Here is a 27,675-nt window from a genome sequence, read left to right on the forward strand (position 1 = left end):
TGTCTATAGTTAAAAAAGAGACCATCTTCTGTAGAGTATCTTGTGTTTTCCCTCTATACCTCTCATTTAGTGTTCTTATCAACTTCTATGGGATCAATTGTCATTGGTATACTGATAGTAATAATAGCATATATAACATTTTAAGATAGGAAAAGAAATCTAATTTGACTCTCATAACAACACTATAAGACAGACACTATTTTATCCCCATTTCATAGATGAGGAAATAGTTTTACAAAATATACCTAGAAGAACAGAGTATATACGTTACGATCAAATAAGAAGAAAAGTTAATGGATATGAACAAATACTATAGAGGGTGGAGGTAGAATGTGAATTGTAGTCCAAGCCAGAACTTCAGGGAAGCCTGTATCTAGGAGAATATGCTCACTTATCACCTAAATACAGCTCTCCATGACCCTAAGAATTCGATGTTATGTTTTGTATATTGCTGAGGTAGGGTGGAGTAAGTCATAGTAAATGAGGAACTGGGGAAGCATCAAAATGTATATCAAAGTTCCTTAGTATGAGATCAGGAATTGGGGGGGAAAAAAAAAAAAGACTAAGTCAGGCACTGAACTAATTCAGGAAAGAATGGGAGTGTCTTGGAGGCTGGAAGACATGGTGATAGATATGGGATAAGTGAATCTCAGAAGAAAAGTAATGGTTGTAGATAATAAGTTTGGATGTTGCAATGTGGAACAAGGAGTATTGCAATCCCCTCCATTTCAGCTAGAGTTAAAGGGATGAAGGAAAATGCAGCAAGTGCTGGAAAGGCTAATAAGGGAAAGCTATGTTAAGAGGGAGCTAGATTTCAGTGAGAGCCAGAAGATGAAAGAAGTGGAAAAGGAAAAAATGAGAACATGTTTATTACTTTTTGAGCAAGCATTACAGAGAGCACAGTGGAAATGCTGCAAAATTTTAGTGAGATATTGGTGAAAAGATAGGGGTTCTCTACATACTATTTATAGCTTTCTCAATAAATAGCAAAGATCTATTATTTATATTTTTAGGAGATTTGCCACATTGTGATAATGGAATACTGAAGAATCCCATTATTAATATTATTATTACAATTGAGGTATTCTATTACTATTATTCTTTTTTATTATTGGTTTGATAGACCTACATTTAAATATTCACTTTAAAAATATATTGCGTCTGCTTTTTAATAGAATTTGCCTTCAATGTCACTTTTAATTTGTGCTCCCCCTTCTCCATTTTTGTTCATAATATTGGCAAAATAAAATAGATCCCACAGTCTACTTTGCATTTCTATTCCTGATGAGCCTTCCCTTTAGACCTATTAAGATGTTATTCTCCTTAGAGAATTTTGTCTCCAGGATTGCCAGTGTCAGTCACAGCAGTCCAAGTTAAAGTGGATCTCAAGGATTTATATTAAAATAAGCTGCAAGGTTTTAAAATTTGTGACAAGGTCAGAAGGGAATTTTTCTATTCATTGCAAGGAAATCCTTCCTCACTTAAACTTTAGTGAATCACAACTTAAAACCAACAAAGCTTCAGCTGGTTGTCTTTAGCCAATACAATCTCAGTAAAGAAATGACATATATTCTTGAACTGGTCACCTTCTAGCTAAATTTCTATTTTATATTCTGGATGTTCAATTACCTTATAAAAGTAGGCAAATTTCTTTTTGAATGTCTTGTTTTTTATTATAGTCACCAGTAATTCCTCTGGCAGCAGTGAGGGTCTTTCATTTCTTTTTTTAATTCCTATGGGGATATTATCTACAATCCAAGAAGCAGGCCAGTTATTACTTTTCCTTCAGCAAAGGGGTTGAAAGAATGAAGGTTCTGAACTTAATGCATTGTTAGACAAGTTGTGAACCAATTCAAGCATTCTGGAGGAAAATCTGGAACTTTGAAAGGACTACTGTGATCCCGCAATACCACTACCAAAAAAAAACAAAAAAAACAAAAAACAAAACACACACACACACAAGGAAAGGATCCATCTGTATAAAAACATTTATGGCAGCTCTTTTTGCAGTGGTAAAAAATTAGAAATTGTGAGGATTGCCTATTTGGGGAACAGGTGGTTGTGGTATTGTAATTTAATGAAATACTATTGTTCTTTAAAAAATGAGCAAATTTCAGAAAAGTTGGAAAGATTTATATGAACTGATGCTGAGTGAAGGGTGAAGAACCAGAACATTTTATACAACAATATCAACATTATACAATGATCAATTATGATAGCTTTAACTAATTCTTTTCAGAAATACAATGATCCACAACAATTCCAAAAGACTCATGATGGAAAATACTATTCACATCCAGAGAAAGAAGTAGGGAGCCTGAATTCAGATTGAAGCATACTATTTTCACTTTTTTTTTCTTCCTTGTGGTTTTTCCCTTTTGTTCTGATTGTTCTTTCACAACATGATTAATATGAAAATGTTTAATATGATTAATCTATATCAGATTGCTTGCTATCTTGGGGAGGGAAAAAACTCAGAATCTTTCAAAAATGAAGGTTGATGTTTAACATATATTGAATTGCTTGCCATCTAGGGGAGGGGGTGGGGGAAGGAATGGAGGAGAAAATCTGAAACAAAAGGCTATGCAAGGGTCAAATTATCCATGCATATGTTTTGAAAATAAAAAGCTTTATTTAAAAAAAAATTAGTCAGGGTTGCCCAACAACAGAATGGATTGCTGCATAGAATTCAAGAGCCTCTTGTCACTGGAAATCTTGAGTAGTTGTTAGGCATTGCATGCTAAAGCAAAAATGAATGCTGAAAACTATCTTTACAGTGATTGGAAAAAAATATTAAATGCGCCCCCCCCCCCAAAGAGTATATATGTTGGATTGCAAATATGATTCTTTTTCTTCCATGGAAATGACTTTTTCTAAAAGGCAGTGGCAGAAGGCAAGTGAGGAAAGTGGAAAGAGACTGAATGAAGGAAAGCAAGGGGCAAGAATCTGCTGAAGTCTAAGTGAAGACTCAGTGACTGGGGTCTTCACTTATTTTAGAGATTTTGTCAGTTTTTATAAGTATGAATTTATTTCTTATACTTTAGTTCATATCCTAATTTGTTAGATACTTTATTAATATTTGATTATAGGTAACTAGTTAGTGCCATTTTGTTCAATATTCATTTAACAAAGTAGGTATTCTCTCAACTGTTCATAAGGTCTTTCCCTGGGGCACAATGACAAATCCTTTGAAGCTTGATTTCTGAGACTTAAAAAAAAAAAAAAAAATCTTTGAACAGAACACTTAGCAAGACTGGTGATTTAAAGACATTGTCCAACATTCTTTTTAATATATGCTGGTCTAACTTGAATGTTTGAAGCATCATATTTCTTCATTCTGAGTGTTTTGAGAATTATTCCAATTATGAAATTTTGTCACATTTTTTTCACTAAAGGAAAATTTTCAATGAGATTCAAATATGGTGCTTAAGGCTTTATGTTTTCCATCCTTTTACTCCCAAACACCATAAGCTCCTGATAGAAATTCCATTAAGGTAGAACTGCAACTCTGTAGTTCGTCATAGAAGGCTTGTCTGGGGGCATTAAATCTAAATCAAGAGTTTTTGTCTATCAGAAATAAGCTCCTCCTCATCCCCAGTATTCCATGGAATTAAGACAAAATTTTTTCTTCTGAGACTTTCAAAATATTTCATACACTGCCATTTTAAAAAGTATTAACCTCTTAAAATGATCATTCATTGAACTTTTTCTGTGGGAAGCCAGCTGTAAGTCTGTAAGCTTGGAGAAGCTTAGGACACGTTTCCCAGCTAACTCATATCTTGAACTCCTTTGGATTATTTACTGACAGTTGACATGACCAAAGTACATATTGAGAGAGGATGCTGCTTCATCCAGCATTCACGCCAGTTGCTGGCATTTTTGTATTATATTTTGCCATTTTCTGTTTCTGGTGTTTTTAACTCCTATGTTTTAGAGTTTCCTAAAATTTGCCATATCTTATCTTGAAGTCGTCTTGATTACCTGAACTTTTTTGATGTTTATTATTCAATCTGTTTTATTTTTTAATATTTTTGCATTTTTATTTCCAGAACAATTTTATTTGTATTCTTTGTTTTGTCCCTTGATTCTTCATGTAAAATTTAGAATTTGGTCATTTGTTGAATATTTTTTCTTGTGCTACAATTTTTCTTCTATTTTATACCATTTTATTTAAAATTTGTTGGCTGATTTTTTTTGGGGGGGGGGCAAGGTAGTACTTTTTTATAATCAGTCATAGTATGCTTGTTTAAAACCTATCTGTAAGTGAAACACAGATTAGAAGTCCAAAACAACTTTATTATGGTTAACAGAAAACAAGTAGGTTAATTCATCATGAAATAAGGAAGTCCCTTTCTGGTAATGTAGTTATATGAGGTTACAAAATATGAGGTAAAATGTTTTTGTCCCAAATCTATTAAAAGACATTATCACATGTTCACTGATTTTAATTCTGATGAAAATATTATCTCTTAATTTATTAGAAAATAAACATTCTTGTCAAGTATTCTAACTAAAGAATCAGCATAAGTGTGAGTAGCATTCTCACACTTAATGCCTGTACAAATAAAGAAAACAGGAAAATGAGACATGGAAAAACTGAAAAGTAATACTAGCAAGGTAATTCAAACAGGAAATAATTCCTTGTCTAAGTTGCCTCCATTCCATTAAGACAGCTTTATGACTCTGCAAAGTGACAAAAGCATATATACCTGTGAAAGAGTTAGATGTTTACATACACCATAATCTAAGCATTATCACCAGAAGATCTTTGGTGACAATTGGCTCACAATTATGCCAAATCTATGAAGATTTCTTAAATAATCCTTAATAGACATTAAAAGATAGTTGAGAAAAGCACATCCCTTTGGAACTTTTAGATGTAATGTAATTTTTACTTGAACAAAATAGCCTGATAATGAGGTATTATTCTAATGAAATATTTTCCATATTTATGTCAATTTCACTTTTAATGTCTTACAGTTGATACACAGAGATAGTGAAATTAAAATTAAATTTTGTACTTAAAAACCAAAAGAAAAGTGGAGAAATGCATGTCAATGACAACAAGTAATCATTTGAAATCAGCAAGGAATCAAATTAATACTGGTAAGTAATATTGGGCCATTCATATAGAGTAGCATTCATATTTTCTTACATTAAAGGAATTGTACAAATAACAATTTACTTTAAGTAAATTCTGCATGAAAAATTTGAGATTTATTCAAATGATAAATTAGGGAGTCATTATTTGCTTTGCTGAATGTTTGTTTTATAGAAGATTTACAGGATGAAAAACAGAGATCTTTTAACAGCAGTAGTCCTTAGAGCATTTAAAATATTTGTTTGAAAAAAAAAATCTATTTATATACAATTTTAAGTGCATGCCCTCTGTGTAAAGTGAAGCACGTAAATCATCATATAAAAGTTCATAGGCAAAAAAGGACTCAAATTCTCATGAAGTCATCAAAAGTAAATATGATTATAGTGTAAATTAATAATTCTCATGTAATTTCAGTAAGATCTTTGAACCTATAGATTTAAGATTAAGCATATAATTGATGTACCAAAGCTTTCTTTGACTTATCATTTTTTGTATTCCAGTTTATCATTTTTTCTTAGTCTTGAAACTACAAAAATTGGCATATTGATATATGATTCTGGACAGACATCCTTAAAAAAGGATCTTAGCTGAAACTGACACAATTTTGATCCAGTACTGCAGATACACAACATAGATTAAACTTGAAACAAAAAACTTCAATAACAAAGATGCCAGGAATAAAAGGAATTACTAAGAGAAGGTTAACAAAGAAATGGTGCGATAGACTTTGTTAAATGTACAAGTTTTTTTGTTTTGTTTTGTTTTGTTTTTTTAACCTGGAGTTCTGGAGTATGATCAAGTAACCAAAATCTTTTTAGTTAGCATAGATACCTTAGAAGTATTAGCACCCTTTTTATGCAACAATAGATGCTAATAACAAACACAACATAATGATGACCCTGCCTAGAAAATGAGCTTACTAAGGAAATAATTACTGTTTTACCTACAGAAAATGGGTGAAAATGGATAACAGTTTTTCAAGAAGTTGATAACAGAGTAATCAAGGCACTTAATTTAACAAGTTTGAAATAACAAAAGTATATTTGGATTTTCTTTCATAAATACTGCTCACTCAAGACTATGAACATTGCTTATTTATTTTATAATGCTAGGGAATATAAAGGAAAAGTCTGATTACCATATAAAAAGAAATTGTAAAGTCACAAGTGAAGATATTATTTCATAGGTAGAAATCAGCACATGAATTTGCTCCTTCCACCCAAAGTTTCCTATATTTTGGTGTAGCTTTAATATATATAGTAAAATTGAACATAAAAAACTGTCATTTAATGTCCAACAATCTCTTCTGTTAAAGAGCTCAGGTGTTCCTTTTTAATAGCTGCTGCATGAAAACATTTTCTTAAATTCGAGTAAAAATGTTTTGGAACCAAAGAATCTGCTTAAGAAAGCAGTGGAAATAGAAGAAAAATTTTATTATAACTTTAAAAAACCTCAAATCTACTGAGTGCCACATAAAACAATGATCAGATCAATGAAATCAGTGAAAAGATCCATGAAAAGCTAATTTCTCGATGCTACACTGGGAGGTCAATTTCCTATTAACTATTTTTTAATTCTTCCTTTAATAGAGATATAGATTGCTTTTGACAGAATTTTTTGACACCCTTAAAGCATATACTATTCTACAATTTTTTTTTTTTTTTTTTACTATATGGCCTGATACTCTTATGCAGTAAAGCATGATAACAATATTTGTCCAGTTAAAAAAATTCAATATTATGTAAAACAGAATGTGAAAAGGCTACTAACTTACTACCCATGAAGTACAAATATTTAAACTGAAGTACATCAGCCTAAAGATGATAAAGCATTATAGAATTATACATGTAAAAATGAAGACTAATGAAACCGATTCTATGTTCATAATTCCATCAGTTCCTCAACACTGAATGCACTCAGTATTTGTTAGCCTGTAAAATACATGATTTTTCAAAAATATATTCATTGAAGATTAATCCTTCCAATATATTTAAGGTAGTGAGGTAATTTTAGCAGTATTCTAATAACTAAAAACTTTGAAAAGATTTTGTACAAGATTATGAAAAAATTATATATTTATCTTTACCTCCTGAAAATAATATGTCTACAGGTTGCCACTGCTCATAAAATTTTTGATGTCTTAGCAAATATTGTAAGCAATTAAAATATAACAGATTTAAAGAGACTACAAGATGAATTGTAGACTCTAAAAATGGCAAAAATGTAAAACTGATCTAAATTATCCCTCAGTTTTCAGTATTGATGTTTATAGAAGAACTTATAATGACAAAGAATTTATTTGGAGTTTTTTGAAATAAGTAACTATGAGTGCATAGATGTGGTAAAGAGCAGAGAGCACGAGTAATTTTACTATTTCTAATGCATAAGCAGTCTTATTTCAGGCCAGGTTAAATTTAGATACTTAATTTTCTTTAATGGAGACAAGTTAAGACAAAATTATTTATACCATTATAGTAGCTGGCAACAGATTAAGTTGCATTAAAAATTCTGGTAAGTAACATCCAAGCAGATTTTATTTCTAATACTTAGATTTGTAAATGTATGATAATAGCCTTTGAAATGCATAATAAAAATGTAGGAGCAATAATTATTTTTATCATGATCAAATTGGCATTGAATATATAATTTTGCTGTGACAAAAAAAGGTTAACTACATAATAATACAGAATTAAAACATTGTATTATGCATAGATATATTGAAATAGTAATGTACTCATAAGCAATATTTAAGAAAAAAACCAAACTATTTGTATGAATATCATAAATATTTTGATTTTGGACATTAGAAAGAACAAAACTTCATGTCACTTTAAAAGATTACTTCTCCTTGTCTAATGCTCATTTAGAACTATGCTATTTATCTTTACAGCTACTGCTTTCCTTAACTCTTTATTGTAAGGATTAATAAAGTTATATACCATGGTATACAGTAAAAGAATAAATCCCTTATAGACCAACTGTGCTAAAAGGTTCTACTACATGTACTACATGTTTTGACCTCCAGTATATTCAAATTCATGTAAAAATGGGGTTCTAATATACTTTATTTAGATAAACATCCATGGGGAAGATAATGATAATATTTTATAAAATAAAATATGGAAAAACCAATGCAAAAGAAAACTATGTTACTGTTGATACTAACATCATACATTTTGATGTTATGTTGCCTATAAAACTCTGGGTCTGGTAACAAAGCAAGGGGGAAAAAAAACCTTTTCAAATCCCCAAACTTTGATTTGCAAAATAATACACAAGTAGGAAAATAGCATTTCATTCCTCTTCATGTGAAATCAGTCTTTGAAAAGAAGACTTTGCTGTTTTTCAGGACTGGAAGGATATCACAGTATTGATTTTATATACAAAGTAGGATCTATTCCAATATACTCTAGTAAAATAATTCACATATGGAGAATAGTTAATTTTGATCTCGTGGCAAAATCGTCCATATTTTGAATAGGTAAAACTGTCACCTTCTTCACAAACCACCTATATCAAAAGATACAAAACAGCAAATTAAAACTACTTGCTTCAGTTCTAGAGGAAAATCAAATATAGTCTTATATCATTGATGTACATAGGCTATATGCCATTTTAATATTAAAAACTGACGTCTTAAGGCACTTTAAATTTACAAAAAAAATTTTATATTTATTATCTCACTTGATTCTGCCAACAATCCTTTGGGGGTAAGCATTATAAGTAAAATTTTCATTTTATAGAGGAGAAAACTGAGGCTTATGGCTAGTAGGATGATACACACAGTTCAAACTCTTATTTCTCGTGACTTCAAGTCCAGTGTTCCTTTTATTAAACCACATCATCTCCTTATTAATTTTCAAGAGTAAGCTTTAATTTGGTCACCAAGGCAATAGCCACGTTATAAGTTAATGAACACTTTAGCTCCACAATCGGACTGCTGGAACCAAAATTATTTCTTTAGTTTCAAAATTAAGAAAACCAAAGACTCCATAGCTTTTCTGATAACACAGCTTTGCTACTCTTCAAATATGACTAGAAAAACAAATGCTGAGAAATGGCCATAAGTTCAATTTTCTACTTGTATAGATACTGTCAACTCTTAATGACCTGAGTAAGGAAGCAACACTGCAGCTTATCCAAGACAAATCTTTAAATTTAACTAAGGGATATGATGGGGTAGATATGGAGACAGTTTATTTTACACTCTACTCTCCTTTTTGGACTCTAACTGAGACCACAGACTCAACTTAGGTCCATTATGAAAGACATTTTAAATTATAACATTTAATTATCTACCCAAGATGAAATAAAGTGAGAGTGAGAACAAACTAAAAAGGCAAGTATGCTTAGGTTAGAATTTTATACAATCTCAGGGAAATGAGATTCATAGTCAAAGTGTAAAAGAGGAAGAAATTAAGAAGATAAAAATACTGCTCAATTTTTCAGTCCTGAATAAATCAGAACTCTCCAATTTGACTTGACTATTTTGAAGTAACTGACAACTGACTTAAAGAACTGCTTTATAATAAGATGCCATGTTAAGTGCTTATTACTGAAGTCTTAGTAAATTGTTACAATTTCATCTTGTCATTTAAAAATTAAAGGCCATAATTATACGTAATATTATACATAAATGTAATACTTCATTTTTACAGTTGGGAAAGTAGAGAGAAAAAAAAGAAAAATTAAGTCAAAGAACACCAATCTTCATCTAACAAACTGTCCCAGGGATGTGGAACAAAGTATGTGCTACTAGCTGAGAGAAAATAGGAAAAATTTTGATTCCCTACAAACAAGGTGAATTGAATCCAGTTGATCTAGAGCTTTTCTGACATCAAGGATGATTCTGAGTGTGCCCTCCCAGAGAATCCTACTTAACAGGTATCCCAATTTTCCTATAATTTTTCATTGTCAAAAAGTTTTATTACAGACTAGGATTAAAGAAAGCCAAGTAGGAATAAAAAAATGAATAAATTACATTAGTACATCCAAGTCAAATTTGTAATCTCAAGTAATAGTAATAAATATTTTACATCTTTGCTTATACTTTAAGTATAATTTTTAAAAATCTGAAAATCAATTTTTGAATCTTATTTCTTTATGTTAAGATAAAGATATGTATTTAATCTCCAAAAAGTTACTTACATGGCCATTTGCAATATCCAACAAGTCTTTAACTCTACATCCTCTCATGGTTCCCACCTCATTGCAGATAGCATCTTCTACAATCAAGTAGTTAGCTTTGTAGGATGTAAGTATCTTATAAATATCTTCAGCGGACCTCTTTGAGTAAATTTGATAGATCTATCAGATAAGAGAACAAATAATTATGACTAGCAACTATTCGATACTTACATATACAACATCTCTGTGTCTAAGTCTGTGGGGGTCCAGAAGCACCCTACATATACCTTCTGCCAGTAATAAGCTTGTATTTGTGGGAGAAGACCAAGAATTCTGAGTTGGCAAAAAGTTCAAGTTTGTTCAGAATATAATTCCTAGGGTTAGAAGTTAGAACAAGAAAGAATTTTACAAATAATCTTTTCCAATATACTTTTAGAGTTTATTCATACATAATTTGTATTTAAGTTTCTTGACAGCCAGGGTATCATTATTATTTTTTTAATATGCTACATACAGTACTTAGCCAAAGAGGAGTTTAAGAAATTATGGTTAACTATTTGTTGAGAAAAAAACACTGAAATACTATATTCCAAAGTAATCCATAAAGAAAAGAATGAAGAAAATGTGGTAATGGTAGCAAGCATTAATCATTTAGCAGAAAGAAAAAAAAAATACAACAGAGATTTCTTTCATTCTTTCTCCTGGAAATATAATGCTAAATACCAAATTTTAGTCATTTGATATTTTTTGAAATATAGAAAATATTCTATATTTAAATGGTAATATGGGCACTGTTATAAATAATGCTTATCTTAAAATCGGAAATGCTTCTAACACACAATTATTAAAAAACAAAAATTAGTTTTGGAACACTAGGTTGGATAGTCAGCATATGCAGGTTGTAGCCACAACTATGGGAATTTGGAAAAACTTAAACTTTTTTGAGCCTACTCTTCTGAAGAACCTGAAAAATCCTCTTAAAACTTCTTTTCTCTCTTAACACTTACTACTTAACTCCAATTATCTTGCATTCTCCTTCCCCTCTCCCTCAAATTCTTTATTCCAATCACACTGACAGACTCTAGATAAGAAAACTTAGACAATAATGAACTGAGGTAGTAGAATGGAAAAGAGAATTGTGAGAAAGCAAATAACTGAATGTGCTGAGTAAGGAAGGAAGGAGTAGAAGATGAGTCTAACCTAGTTTAAGTGGAAAGAAGGTGGTATCATTTAAAAAAAGAAAAAACAGGGAAAACAAGAAGAAAAGATGATTATTGAAGTGAAGGGGAAAGTAACTGATTTTAAAACATAGACTTTGGAAATGTAGCCATCAAATGCCTGGTAACAGACTTGAAATTTGGGCCTGAAAAACAGAAGAGTCTGGGGTGAGCAATTTAAACTTGTTTTTATTCATTAGTTTTAGTCGTATCTGACTTCATTCCATTTGGGATTTTCTTGGCAAAGATATTGGAATAATTTCTCTAGCTTATTTTACAAATGAGGAGACGGAGGCATATGGGGTTAAATATCTTGCCTAAGATAACCCAGTTAGGAAGTATATAAGGCCAGATTTGAACTCAGCAAGAAGAATCTTTCTGACTATAGGTCCGGCACTCTATCCATTGAGCCACCTAGTTGCCCTAATTTGAACTTATTATTAAAGCAATAGTAGTAGAGGGAGAAAAATCAATTTAATCTAATCAAAGAAATATTTATCAAATGCTTACCAGGCACTGGGGGAGATACAGTATTTAGGTAACATAGTCCTCTCTGCCCATCAAATTTATAGTCTGGTATGTAGATAAAGATGGAAAATAAACATGAATTACAAAGCATAAATACGTGTAGAGATATTTTTTTTTTAAGTATTAAATGGGATATTATTGGAAAAAAATTGTGACTGATAGGAATAAGGAAATCTTCCTAGAAGAGATGGTATTTAAAATGAATTTTATTTTAAAAATTTATATATATATATATATATATATATTGTTGAGACAATTAGGGTTAAGTGCCTTGCCCAGGGCACACATCTAGGAAGTGCTAAGTATCTGAGGCCAAATTTGAACTCAGGTCCTCCTGACTTCAGGGCTGGTGCTCTATCCACTGTACCACCTATCTGCCCCTAAAATGGATTTTAAAGAGAACAAATAGGAATTCAATAGGCAAAGAGAAAGGGAGGAAGGAAGGATATTTTGGCTTTGAAAAAGCTTGATCAAAGGTCTAGAGACTGAAAAAATACAATGTTGGGGAGATAGAGACTAGAGACTAATACAGTTTGGTTGGAACATAGACTACATGGGCATGTATTATTATATATTACATTAATATATTAGCCATGTATTATTTTGTAATACTAGATAATTTGAGGAAAAAACATTTACAAGTGGGGGATCAGGACAGGTTTCCTATAGGAAATAGTACACAAACTGGGTTTTGAAAAAATCTAGAGATCCTAAGATATACAGAAATGAGGAAACAATACATTTTCAGCAGAGGGAACATCTTTTCAAAATTTAAAAATAAAGAAATGGAAAGCCAAGTTCAGAGAATTTTAAGCAAGTAGATTAATTTGAACATTTGGATATATAAAGGGCAGTAAAGTAAAATATAAAAATAAATTAGGAAATATAGACTAAAATCAGATTTTGAAGGGCTTTAAGTATTAAATTGAGGAGTTTAAATTTGATCCAAGAGGCAAGAGAGTTGTTGAAAAAAAATTTTTTTTTATGACTATCATTTAACTTTATTGTATACATCTATTGGAAGAATTAATTTATGTTAAAAGCAAATAGGTCCTCAGGACCCCCTATTCCTGACCAGATAAGATGATGGAAAACTTAATATACAATTAACCTTTTTTGGCCCTGTTTGAGAGACCTCCTGGTAAGGCCTTTTTAGAGAGACATATTAAACATAAGTTACACAATAATAATTAAACAATAGTTTTATCTTTCAGTGAAATAAGTATTTCTGTAAACACTTTATATTCAATCAAAAATGCTATAAATCTTTGCATTTCTCCATCTTTGGGATAAGAAGGATACAATTTCAAAGAGTTACAAAAATCAGGAAGAGTTATACGGCATAAGATTAAAAGATTTCAAAGTTGGCTTCTATTCCCCATTTCTACTATCTTTAACATAAAACTATTACAGCAAATGATTGTTTCCTTAGCAAGTACTCATCACAATTAGACGGAATATGAATTCACTGGTCCTATCCTCAACTTTTCATTCACAAGTTCTGATTCTGTATTAAACCCAAAAGTTATATATGGGTATTCCTAGGTAAAAGTTTTCTAAAGCTACTCACAAAATACACTTTGCTTTACACATCCACAAGACTATCTAACATATCCGAGGCTATGGACACAGGCAGAATCTTGATATTCATGGATAGAGCCTTTAAAAGAACTGAGGCCCAAGGGGTGTAAACTTTATTTGAGTTTGCTGAAATCCCAGGTCCCCTGCACCTAGTGTGCATGCCAGAAGACAAAAGATGAGAGCCTTTGGAACATCAAATATCTATGTTAAGGATCTTATTCCTAATGAAGGCAAGAAAATTTCTTAAGTTGAGTCTTTTTTCAGAAAACTGGTCTGTGGTCATTCCTTTTTCCAAAAACAAAATGTTTCTACTATATGATGTTACCAACCCTCTTGTAAACTACTGTGATCACATCTAGGATAAAACTTAAGCAGTGGTCTTGGTCTACCCCTAGAGGATGCTTTAAGTTCTGAAAAATGATCAAAGCTTAAATTTTGATCTCTTCCTTGCTCTGGTTGATACCCCATCTCCCATCATGTCAACCCTGAAATAGCAAAAAAAATCTACTGTTTTATGCAAGACACAAAATAATTAGGAATAATGAATTCTAAACAAAACATTTAGCTCCAAATTATTTATTTCCAAATTAATACCTGGATAAAATAAAATACAAATCTTCCAGGTTCTGGTCACAGAAATGGCTATGCAGGTCTAGCAATTGCTTCTGCATGAACTGTTCCAGTTGATAGAATTTACAGGGAAAATCCTCAAGATTATTTCAGTAGAGAACCCTTAAGCCACAGTCATATACAATATTCACCCAAAACAAAGATTGTTCTTCAGGCATATGTAGTAGCAATATAGCAATAAAAAAAGATTGTCTTTGATAGTATCCATTTTTTTTTTTAATCATAGATAAAAAAGCCTTACGGATTTTATAGATTCTTGACCATCTTCTCCATTGTCTTTGAAGTGATTATGTACAAGAAATGTTTTAATAAATTTATGTTTCATATTGTAACATTCTCCTTTGTAATAAGAATTTGGCACTTATCCAAATAATCTGGTTGTCATAACAGCCTGCTAGTTAAACTATCATACCTTTGCCCTTCATGCTTTTGGAATTCCATTCTTCACCAGAGTAGTCAGCCCTTTCAGCTAGCTGTACACCAAGGTTATTGTGCTATCTCCCCAGCAATTCTCCCCATGAATATAAGTTCTTCTCAGAACAATACTTAGACACATCACCTATATCATTTGAAAATTCATTATCACTTTCTTCTTCTAGCTCATCCTCCTGTGACAACACTAGTTGGAATGACTGGTTCTTTCTTCTCAGAGACTTCTGTAGAGTTACTACTACCTCATAGATGGCATCTCCCATTCTAGTATGGGCTCTTTCTTCCCTCAGACTGTTTGAGTTTCCTAAAGAAAATCGCAGTGAAAGTCTTTCTGCTTAAGTTCCAGTAGTGCTTTCTATACAGGTGCGCCAACATCCTTAGCAAGAAGTAGATTGCTCTGCCATTTTGATGACCATATCCATGGCTACAGTCATGAACACCCTTTTATTGTTAATATTTCTTCATTAAAGTACCAAAAATGTACGTATGTTAGGATTTCACTTTCTAGTATACATACATATATATATATATATGAAAGCTCTTTCATCACAGCTCTTTCCCATGGATTTGATATCCAATAGATGTATGCCACTGTTCTTCACTTTTTGACCTGAACTGAATAACATTCCAAAATATCTTTCAGTTGCTAGTTCTTTGTTGCTCAGTTGTTGCACTGTGATTACAAGCTTCTTTTCAGTTCCTTGTCTCAAATTGATAAATTTCTCTTTATCTCATAGGACTACAGTTTCTTTTTCCACCATCTTCTCTGACTTCCAAAGAGACACTAAAGTTAAATAAATCATTATTTGGGGTAGGGAAAACAGTCCTTTATATCTGACACTTGCCTGGAAGAATGTTTAAAAAACTGTATAAAATGGGGGCAGCTAGGTGGCGCAGTGGATAGAGCACCAGCTCTGAATTCAGGAGGACCTGAGTTCAAATCTGATCTCAGACACTTAACACTTCCTAGCTGTGTGACCCTGGGCAAGTCACTTAACCCCAGCCTCAGAAAAAGAAAAAAAAAAAAAAAAACTGTATAAAATTCTACTGACTGCTTCTTCAGTATCACAGGAGAAAATGTGTATCTGAAAGTCTTCTCTCCCATGAGAGTTCTTGGTAAATGTGAAACAATCACTTTCTGTTATCCTGTCATATCCACTTGGACAAAACTGTATTTTGTAGACTTGGAGTAAAGCAATTTCCATATTGCAAGGTTGGTTTATTATTCTTATGGAACTTTCTGGAACATCTGGCATGTAGAAAGTGATAGGGAATAAAAAATGGCTTGAATATTCCGTGGTTTTTATAAACCACGTGGTGTTTACTTCATTTCTAGGAGAAGAAACTTTCATCCAACCTAAGTAAGTCAGTTTATTAAATAAAATACAATCTTCTGGTGGTTCACTGAGAATGGAAACTTTTGTATTACAAGAAACCCATACTAACTGGAGAGAAGGCCTATTTGTTTGCTTGGTAAACAAATGTTCATACATTTCAGTCAAATTTTCACAATTGAGAAGGTGGTTTTCACTTTTTTTTTTTTTTTAATTCCTCAGAATCTCTTCCATTGCCTTAGCTCTAACTGTTCATCATTGGAGACTATTTTTAATTGAGGTTTTCATTATCTTTTGTAGAAGTATTATTTGCTTGCTAAGGTACCAAAACAAATTCTTCACTGTTAAGTGTGGTCACAGAATCAAATGACCCACAAACACATAATGAAGTTCTGACCTCTATTTCAGGACTACAGACTTCTCTTGCCACATATACTTAGCCCAAACATGTGCAGTGGCAGTCCCAACTCTTCATCCTCAGCTGCAATGCCCTCCTGCCTTAGCCCAGCCTGTTCACTATGCTTTCCTCACTGCTGCCCCAGAGAAGAGGAAGCAAGAAGGAAGAGAGGGAAGCCAAGTAAGCATGACGGCCCTAAAAATTCTAATGGAAAAAAATGACATTGACCAGTGCTTTGGGAATATTCTGAGAAAGAGGAAAGAGAGAATCTACTAGTTAAAAGGATGTTTCAATAATCTGAGAGAAGAAAGCATAATGGTTTATGAGATTAGATAGGAAGTCAGAAATGAGATATGAGGAGATAAAACTGACAAAACTTGGCAGGAATCTATTAAAGTAGTTCATATGTACAGTAATGGGCAGCTATTTGAGGTTATTGTCAGAAGAGAGAAGGAAAGGATATGAGATATTCTAAAGTTTTAGATTCTCTGTCTGTAAGCATTTATTAAGTTCCTACTGTGCACCCAGCAGCATAAAAAACCCTAGGCCATGATTACTCATTTGAACAGTAAGAGTTGGGAAGGATCAATGAAAATACCACATGGGAGATTACTGCTACATCAAGGATAATGTAGAAAAATGAGAAAAGGGTTATAAAGAGGCTAAGAATATTTCTAACTATATAGGGTAGAAATAGGATGAAGAACAATTAAAAAATAAAAAAATAAGGAATGGTCAGAAACTACAAAGTCATGGAAGGAAGAAGTGTTTCGTTATGGGTGCTACCTGCTAATGGCTGCTAGGCATCTGATTCTGATCAGCAAAACATATCCCTTCATGTGAGAGGATGTTAATGATACAAGGAGACTGAGAGGCAAGTTGCAATTTTCTGACCCCTCTCCTCTTCCCTCTTGCCTTCAATTTATTTCATTCCCAATTCACAAGCAATATCTGCGTCAGTAAAGGCTGCTTTGCAGTTCCTTCAAGTGGGTTATATTCACAGATGTATGTGTGTGTGTGGGGGGGTGTCCTTTCACACTTAGATGTGGTCCTTAACAGTGTTTCAAGAAAATGTGGAGGGCAGTGTCAAATTCTGTAGAAATCAAGGAGAATGAGAAGGGACAAAATGTAATGGGAATTCAAGATGAAAGAGTTTACTGGTGATTTTCTACAGAATATCAAGAGTGAAAGAGAGAGAGATTTTAAAGGGTTAAACGAATATACACTAAGAAGAAGGAGGGAAAAGTGCTTTTTTCTTCTTCAGAAGTTTGATGACAAAAGGAAACTGAAAGATGGGATGAGAAGCCATTCTAAATAAAGATAGATTTCCTATGTTTAAATTTTTAAAAATTTGTTTTAGACAAGGAGGCTGAGATCTTTCTTTAGAGAAAATGAATAGTAGAGGGTAAAATACAACAGAGGAAATAATAATCCCCTTACCCCTTTACCTTCCTACGTGTTTTTTCCAGTTTACCAAAGCTCTTTGAATATTTCTGTGGATCTAGGAGCTAATTCATGTAGGCAAGACTATCCTGCAAGAATCAAAACTCTTCCATTCCTAGTCAATCTTGTACCACTCTTCACGCTGTCACATAAATTTACTACAAGAAGTCCACCAAACATGGTGTCTTCCTTGTGTTCTTTTGTTATTCTGTAGTTAGCAATAGTGCACACAAACTATCCACTGGTTATCTTTAGCTTTCATTATGTGATTAGCCAACCTTTTGTTTCTAGTATTTCATTGAAATCTTTTACACATCTGTATATTTTGTAATTCTTTATTTTTAATGGATTGTATAACCTGTTCATACCTATCATTCATCTTTCCATTACCCAATTTATACTCAACTTCTATTTTTCATAAACTGAAATCATATAACTTACTGCCAACGTATGACTGGAACACTGTTGTTAAAAAGATGAAGTACGTTTCAGGGAGAAATATGAAATCATTAAAAGAATTGTATTATTCCAGAAGGCAATTCAGCCCATTCTTTCTTCTTCTATTCAATTTATGAACTTGGCACATTCATTAATAAGTAAAGAAGTATTTTAATTATTCATAAACCCGTAGGAACTTCTCTCCTCGCCAGAAGCAGAGCAATAAATAACCTTTTGATTTATCTTAGTGATAGTTCATTTCTCAAAGGTTAGAAGCATCAAAGTAAAAATGCTAATGTGTATTTTATTATCACTAACAATTAGAAATTGGTTGCTAGAGTGACCATTTGTCTTCTAATATAATGCCAGGCACTATACAAATTACTTTTATCTTTTTTTCTCATTATTTTATAAAGCCAAGTAGTTTAATATGGATCAAGATTTTGGGAAAGTTAATTCCAAAGAATTCAGAGTCAGGCTAGCTATGATCTCAATTATTAAAATCTTAGAAAAGAAGTCAGTCTAGGAGTGACAGAGAACTTCAAAGAATCAAATTCTAAAGAAAGGGAAACAAAAGCATTAAGGAAAAAAAAAAGAATTGTCTTAAGAGATCAATGAGGATGCACTGGGAACATACTCATGAAATTGGATATATTAAGAGGAAAAGGAGTATCAAAGTAAAAACAGCAAGTCCTCCGTCAAGTAGAATGGCCTTTCATTGGAAATGATAAGTTGATAATAAGCTTAATTAAAACTATAGTAAAAGAAAACCTAGTTGACCTAGATGAATTCAAACTACCTGACCCAGAATTACAGCCCCCAGGCATTGAAAATGGAGAATAAGTTTGTTGAGCCAATTATCCGTGCTACTCTGAAAGATCATAAGAATGGAAGAGTGTACAGAACCTGAGAAAGGTAAATGTCCCCATATTCAATAATGAGGAAAGAATAAAGTTAATATACCATAAGGCAATGAGTTAAGTCTAGAACAGCACATTTAAGAGGTGTTGGCTGAATCAAGATTAGACTAAATTTTTTTTTTTTTTTTTGCTGAGGCATCCATCCTCAATGATTAAGTGACTTGCCCTGGGTCACACAACTAGGAAGTGTTAAGTGTGAGACAAGATTTGAACTCAGGTCATCCTGACTTCAGGGCTGGCATTCCATCCATCCAGCTGCCCCTAAAATTATTTCTTAATAGACTAACCACTCTTTCTCTGTCTCTCTCCCTGAGTCTGTCTCTGTCTTTCTCCCTCATTTTTGATACTGTTACTAAGCTGGCAGATTGAACAAATGCAGGTTTACCAGGGATTTTAGCAAAGTGTTTGATACAGTATCTCACATTTGTAGAAAAATGTGTAAAGATTTAGAGAATGATACAATTAAATGGATATATAACTGGATGAAATGCCAGATTCTTAAAGAACAGCTCTAATGCTTCAGTGTCAGCATGGTCATGGTAGAAAGTTTCCAATAAAATGCCCAAAGAACAATGTGTTCTTGCTTCTTAGATCTTTTCAGAACTGTTTTAGTAACAAAGAACTTAGTAAAGGATAAGCCTTAGTTTTGACTTCTTTAATAATTTAGTACCTTGTACTGCCTTAAAAAGAAAAAAAAAACACTGATTTAAATTTAGCTTTCTAAACTTGTTTCAGAATTTCCTATTTCTGCAATCAGCTGAATATATGCACATTTTCAGCTACCTTAATTAAGGAGTTCCATTAAAATAAGCTTGTGATAAGGAACCAAATGCCCAAATGATTTCCCAGATGGAGAATTGTGAATGTCTTACATTTTCATTTCTCTTTAGAAGGTCTTCATCATTGTAAAGAGGTAAATTGGTCACCATCCATCCAGTGCATAACTTAATCACACCCATCAATTGTGGACTCCCTGCAAACACAGCTGCAACTGGAGCCTGCCTTCTGCAAAAACAACATTAATTTACATATTAAAACAGACAAGTATAGTGTTTAAAACAGTATTTTATACCAACAATAAAAGACAGGCAAACTATACATTTTACACAATAACATTCTTTCTGCTTAGTAATCATAGAAGCAGGGTTGCCCAATGTTATTAGCAAGATGACTTTTAAGATGTGTCTACACAGAAAGAAAAAATAAGTACTGAAGCTACAATTTGAGATCATATAGTTCATAACAAGGATTTACACATACAAAATATAATTATAAAAGCACAAAGATCAATTAAATATAGATGCTTACTTTTGCTCAAAATATTTTGAGAATTCCTTTTTTGCGAACTCTATTGAGAAGCAGTGTAATAAGTCATAGAAGACAACTCAGTCTTGTGATATTATAAGTCTCCCATGTTTTTGCCAGAGTATAATATAGCATGAGACACAATATGAGGCAGAGCCTTCCCTGACTCTGAATGACTATTTTAAAAAAATTAAAATCTCAAAACAACAATAAGGATAATTTTTTTTAAGTTTCATTTTTTTAAAGCATTTCACAGTAGAAGAGATCCTTAGAAATGATTTAATTCAATATCCTCACCATTATAGATGGAAATACAGAGGCCTAGAGAGACGAATTTACTTACCTAAGGTCATACTTCTCATTATTAAAAGATCTGAGATAAAATAGACTCCTAATCCAGAGCTGTTTGCACAATACAAGTTTTCTCTCTTAGTTCAGGCATCTGAGACCAATGACAAATCTAATTCAATTCTATAAATAATTTATTAAAAAGTTTTTTAGATGTAAGGTACTCTTTTGACCAACTTCAACAAGTACTGTGTAAGGGACAATTCTCATTTGGATTACAAATTATGATTTGTTTGCTTATGAGAAAGTAATTACATATAATTTTATTTGTTTGGTCTATTGAATTCTAAGCTGATAAAATGGGCAGTTACTTGGTTTTCTCCTTATATTACCACAATGTCTGGTATGAAGTAGATATTAATTAAAGATTAAAGATTGATTTTTAAAAATGCCCCAGGGTATGCAAATTGAGCACCTTTTAAACTTTTATTCATTGCATTCTTTTTCCATTTCACAAATTTTGTCTTTCAGTGAATTGGTGTCTTTTTCATATCTCTTTTATAAGGCATTATATGCTTTTTTCCATTCCTTCTTGCAATGATCTCATTTCATTTTACCATTTTTCTTCTCTTTTGAGATCCTTTATGCAATCTTTCATGAAAGCCTTGAGAAATGGGGACCAGCTCATGTCTCCTTTTGAGACTTCTTCTGGAGATGCTTTGCCTTTAGGTCTGTTTGTGTCTCTCTCTCTATAAAAGCTGTCTATGGTGAGAGTTCTTTTTGTTTTTTTTTATTCATTTTTTAAAGGCTTGAGGTCTGTTTAATGCAAAGGAGCCATTGCTGCTTTAATTTGCCCTGGGGTAGTTCAGCTGATTGATTTCAAGTGCTAAGTAATGGTGCCTAGGTCTGGCTTTCTTCCTGGGCCCAGTGGTTTACAATTTGCCTTTTGTAGCAAATCTGCCAAACCACCTGCTTGCCACCAGGACAGAGTAGCCTAAGAGATTCACAGAAGATTCCCAGGTGCATGGAAGCTGCAATGCTCTGACTTTGTGCCCCAGCTTCTTGCCCCGTCTTCCTGTGCTACGGTCTGGGCTCAGCAGACTGTCCCCGTGGCCTATTTGAAACAGACCTGTTTTGAAGTTGTTCCAAGGTATCTTCTTCTAGGAATGTGTTGTGTTCCAAATATTTGTGGATTCTTTGACTCCAAGACCAATTTAGAGACTTATTCTACTGTTGGTTTGAGAGCAGGTCAGAGGAGATCACAAAAAGTCATGTCTGCTCTCTGCCCCTTCAAATTTCCCACCTTTTAAACTTTTAAACAGTCAAAAGTATTTGCTGCTATTAGCTAAGTTCTTAGTGTCTATATATGTATATATTAAGGATAACCATTGGTAAAGGGAGGCGCATAATTTTGCTTGAAAATGAGAGACTAGATAGTAGAGTTACAAAAGTGGTGATTTAGAGCAAATACAAACTTCCTTAAAAAGTGGTATAAAGTTATCTTTAAAGAAGCAGATAAATTTATTATGGTGAATAATAAGGGCCGAACAAATAAATGGTCAAATTATAGATATCTTAGATAAAGTTCAGAGAGGAATTATCAAGTACATTGAGAACAAAAAGGAAGTAAGGTAGGTTCAAATGGAAGACAGAGACAAAGGTAACAATAGGAAGAGAAAGGTAGTATGAGATGATTGATAGCCTTGAACTAACTATATAGCTACTATGGTATAGTGCTTTCTGTTTCACCTTAGATCCAAGACTTTATTAATGAAGGGAATTCCTGTTGAAGAAGTTCCTTCTAACAAGAGATCCATAAAATCTCATCAACTTAATAGATTCAGAGATGTCTGTGATACTGAATAGTTAAGTGACTGGTCAGTACGATTCAAACAAAGGACTCCAACCGAGATGGCCTTGATTCCTCTCCTCTTTTTTTTTCCAAGGCAATTGGGGTTAGGTGATTTGCCAAGGTCACTTAGCTAGTTAAGTGTTAAGTATCTGAGACCAAATTTGAACTCAGGTCAGCCTGACTCCAGGGCTGGTGCTTAATCACTGCACCATTTAGCTACCTCCATGGTCTTTGTGCTTAAGGCTTGCTTTCCTTCCACTGTGTTACATATCTGAAGGGGCGTGAATAATAATGAGAATAGTTTATATAAACATTTGAAGTTCAATAAGGAGAATAAACAAAAAAGATTTGCAGTGCTTCAAAGTTTGCAATGCTAAGTATCATTTTATCTTTACCTAAACTAATTTTCTGCTAATATTTTTTAGCATCTAGTCCATAAGTCAATAAACATTTCTGAAGGGTCTATTCTGTGGTTGGCATTGTACTATTCCTCTTTAACTCTTCATATGACTTGTCTAAGCACATGGCTAATGTACAGTTCTTATCAAGTCACTTTATCCATTAAAAATCCTCCAGGAGTCTTCCAATACCACATGAAGTATAAGCTGAGGTTGGTACTCAAAGCTTGCATATTATGGTTGACCCCACCTTTCCAGGCGTAAATAACTCCTATTATTCTGCTACATGTCTGTATTGTAGCCAAAGAGGGATCTCATTTCTATTCCTGTCTCACTACCTCCACCTCTGTGTCTTTGGATATGCTCCTCTATGTCTAGGATAAGCTGTTCTCCCTTCATCCCCCTCTGACTTCTTTAAATGGTCTTTGTCTTGAAGATTCAGCTCAGGAACCACTTTCTCAAGATGTCTTCATTGACTTCCAAAAGTGAAAGTCCTTTCTGCCTACTCAAATTTTCTTTAGCACTCAGTTATCTTGCATTTGTACTTCTCTCACCAAACCTGGATCAAAGTTGTTTATATATCTTTTCTGGAAAGATCTTGAGAACAGGAACTGTCTCTTTTCTCTTTTTGGACCTTTAGTACCTCCACAGTATATCTCATATAAAATAGGATCTTAATAAATTTCAATATTTTGTGGAAAACAAAACAAAACAAAACAAAAAACCAATTCTATAAGTTAGATAATCATGGTAACTGACATTTGGATAGCTCATCAAATTATAAAAGATAATTTCTTTACAACAATGCTGTGAGGTGGGTACTACTGATATGGATCCACATTATAGCCCAAGAGAGGTTAAGTAACTCAATCATAGTCTTTTACTATGATTACTACTTAACACTAATAAGTATTAAAATCTGGTATCTGAGTCCAGGACCCAAGGTCTTCTCATCATATTGCATTATTTTATTACTGGTATATAACAGTTTCACAAAACTGGATTTAGAGCTGGAGGGGACCTCAGTAGCCATCTAATTAACTTGTCTTTTTTTTTTTTTTTTTTTTTTTTAAACAGATGATCCAATTGAGACCTAAAGAAATCAAGTGATTTGACTAGCACTGCACACGTTATATTTGCTGAACTAAATTACACATTTTTCAGATAACGTACTTTTTTCAGATATAATTCAAATTCACAAGTGCAGTATTTCTCAAAATAAATTAGGTGAGGCAGCTAGGTGGTACAGTGGATAGAGCACCAGCCCTGAAGTCAGGAGAACCTGAGTTCAAATCTGGCCTCAGACAACACTTCCTAGCTGTGTAGCTAGGCAAGTCACTTACCCCACTGCCTCAGGAAAAAACACAACAAAAAAACAAAACCAACAAAACCAACACTAAAAACAAAGTACATTAGCCAAAGAAACATTTATCAAAACTATAAATCCTGATCTTAAAGTTACAATGTTTTAGATCTAAAAACTTGCTTAATTTTTAAAATCAACATGTGAAAATTTCAAATGTTAAATATATGTAACAATTAACTTTTCAGGTGGGAATATTTTCTCCTTCTGAATCACTCATTGATGCAACAAATGAAAATGAATTGCAACAGTTAAAATACACATAAGGTATTTTAAAATAAAATTACATAGGACAAATTATCTTATTTCTGAATTTCAATTCTTACTTTATCCAGGTCATAAGTTCCACTGTATCTGGGTCATAGAATTCTTGTAGTTCTGAAAGTTCTGTCATTATTCTTGGAAAAAACTAAAAGGCAAAGCAAAAGTCCCAAAAAGTATATATATAAAATTAAAAATTCTAAACATTTTCATAATATTTTAATGGACCTAAGATCTTAAAGAGTAATAGAGAACATAGCACAAATGAACACTGTTTTCACTGAAACAAATAATGTCACAGGTCTGTATTTTCTTTCAATAAAGTACCTAATTTATCAAGCCTAATTCATATAGGTAAGTCATTTTTATGTTGAACTTTATGTTCAACAAAGGCTCCTAAATAATTAAATAATCATATCTATTCTGTTAAACATATTCAAATTTAATCCTAGTTTCAAATAAATGATTTCTGAAGTTATTAGCAACTTTTAAAGTTGATACTAAGTTTCATGTGTCACATAAATCAAGGTATTAATAGCATTTATATCTTATAGGTAACTAGAAAATCTGGAATTAGTACAGTATTTTATTCTCAATATTATTAACTTTGCTGGTATCAACTCTTTGAATGGCTTTAGCCTCAGTGGAAATAATCCCTCAATTTTTCATTTCATCTTTACTTTCAATACCAAATTTGTTTTTTCAGATTTATTTCTTATATTAACCATATTAGGTAACCCATTTAAGACTATGGGATCAATGATTCATAAAATAAATTATAAACTAAGACATTTAGTTTTTCATAAAAACCAAAAAATTATGAACTCTATATTATGACTTTTTATAGGGTAAAATTTTCTAAAAATAGCCACACTTAAAATTTCTAATTAATCACTAATATTTGTAAAATCCATTTGTGTATGTTAAGACCAACTTATACCAAAAATTTTAAGAGCTTCATCAAAGGCAAGCTAAGCAAACAAAAGGAAAGCAAATGTTACATTATGAGTATTTTACCAATCCAATTGTTTTATGACTTTAGAGAGTCTCTCATTTCACTATGTACTATTCTCTATTCTTACATTTTACTGATGGAAGCAGCTTATAAGTACGTTCATCGTGAGAGATATAAAACACTATGTTTTTATGTGTCTTAATTACAGTAATTATTTGGTTAATCACAGGTTAGGGAGAAATAATGGGATTTCATTTCATTGGTAGAGGAGATTCTCGCATAAAGAAGTTTGTTCTACTTTGAAATTAGTCAGCCCAACAATTAGGGGAATAGCTGAATAAGTTATAATATATATAAAGGAATATATTGTTCTATAAGAAATGATTTCAGAAAAACCTGAAAAGTCTTACATGAACAGATGCTGAGTGAACCAAGTAGAATCAGGAGAACACTATTTATAGTAACAGCAAAATTATGTGATGATTAGCCAAGGTAAGACTTAGCTCTTTTCAGCAATACAGTGATTCAAGTGATCCCAATACACTTGGGATAGAAAATGCAATCCACACCCAGAGAGAAATGTATGGAGGCCAAATGCAAAATGAAGCATTATTTTCAACTTTTGTTTTTGTTTTGGTTTTTTTTTTCTTATGGTTTTCCTCTTTTGTTCTGATTTTTCTTTTCTAATATAAACTATTGTAAAATATGGAAATATGCTTAAAATGATTGTACACATATAATCTACATCAGATTGCTTGCTGTCTTAGGGGAAAGAGGTAAGAGAGAGGAGAAAAAAAACTGGAACTCAAAATCTTATAAAAATGTTGAAATGTTGAAAACTATCCTTACATGTAATTGGGAAAATAAAATACTACTGGAAAAAAAAAAGCCTTAAGTCTTAATAGTTGTCAAATTCAAAATAGAAGGGGATGGGGCAGGGGACATTAAACTGTTTATAATGATCTCTACAGGCCATATATAAAGTTACAAAACCATATGTTAACATGTTTTATTGTAATTTTACTTATTTTGTTAAATATTTTTCAATTGCATTTTACTCTGGTTTCTGCTATGTGTGTGACACTGCTAGTCCAGAACACTGACTGACTGGTTAATTGTCTTGTCCAATGGTACCCATACTACCAGAGGTAGAACTTGAATCCAGGTCTTCCTGGCATCTAAGCTGATTCTCTATTCCCTATGACAGGCTGTCACTTCAAAGATTAGATATGAACAATAAAACTGATAGGATTAAAAGTTTCTAGCATCCAAGTACTAACCACTGTTTTTTTAGTAAAAAAGACTATTTTACATAATAGATTATTAAAATTTCATTTCTTATATATACTTGACTAGTCAATGTTTTTTTAAAAGTTGGACTTTGTTTCTATGCAAAACTACTTTGCTCCAAATAAAGATTAAAACAGAATGGCATAAAATTTTTATTTTAACTTTAAATAAATATCATTTACCAATCAAAAATAAAAACTATACTAGTATTAGGCAACAATTAATAATATTTTAGTTATACCAGATTGTAGTCTCAAAAGGTTCTAACCTTTTATTATATATCTCTGAAATTATAAATACCTAGAATTCATCTTTATTTAATATATCAATTTTTCTTTTTTTTTTCAATTTCTTTTTTAAAAGAATGATTTTTAAAAATTTTTCAAAATACATGCATATAGTTTTCAACATTCACCCTTGAAAAACCTTGTGTTCCAAAATTTTCTCCCTTAAGTAATCTAAAATGTGCAATTCTTCTAGACATTTTCACACATCATGCTGTTCAAGAAAAATCAGATTAAAAGGGGAAAAAACGAGAAAAAACAAATAAGCAAGCAAACCACCAACAACAAAGGTGAAAAACTATGTTGTGATCCACAATTCAGTTCCCATAGTCCTCTCTCTGCATGCAGATGACTCTCTCCATCACAAGATTATTGGAACTGACCTGAATCAGGTCATTGTTGAAAAAACCCAAGTCCATTCCAGTTGATCAGCACATAATCTTGTTGTTGCTATATACAATGCACAATGTACTCTTGGTTCTGCTCATTTCATTTAACATCAGTTCATGTAAGTCTCTCCAGGCCTTTCTG

At 32.3% G+C, this 27,675-nt stretch overlaps 1 protein-coding gene and 1 pseudogene across 3 annotated transcripts in view; both read right to left on the reverse strand.

Moving 5' to 3' along the window:
- Window positions 1–7,617: 7,617 nt before the first annotated feature.
- The window catches only part of DPY19L4 (dpy-19 like 4), a 52,572-nt gene continuing 32,514 nt past the window's right edge, over window positions 7,618–27,675 (reverse strand). For 2 of the 3 annotated variants that reach the window (XM_074269196.1, XM_074269212.1), the window contains 4 exons: window positions 24,681–24,763; window positions 20,021–20,153; window positions 10,250–10,408; window positions 7,618–8,611 (listed from right to left, as the gene is read on the reverse strand). In XM_074269196.1, the coding sequence (XP_074125297.1) occupies window positions 8,447–8,611; window positions 10,250–10,408; window positions 20,021–20,153; window positions 24,681–24,763 (540 nt within the window). In that variant the 3' untranslated portion in view covers window positions 7,618–8,446. Of the gene's footprint in view, window positions 8,612–10,249; window positions 10,409–11,955; window positions 12,019–20,020; window positions 20,154–24,680; window positions 24,764–27,675 lie in introns of those variants that run through there. The other variant, XM_074269204.1, reaches the window with a different exon arrangement.
- LOC141552194 (rab GTPase-activating protein 1-like pseudogene) lies at window positions 15,466–17,970 on the reverse strand (annotated as a pseudogene).

This window comes from Sminthopsis crassicaudata, chromosome 1, assembly GCF_048593235.1.
Source record: "Sminthopsis crassicaudata isolate SCR6 chromosome 1, ASM4859323v1, whole genome shotgun sequence".
NCBI classification, from domain to species: domain Eukaryota; kingdom Metazoa; phylum Chordata; class Mammalia; order Dasyuromorphia; family Dasyuridae; genus Sminthopsis; species Sminthopsis crassicaudata.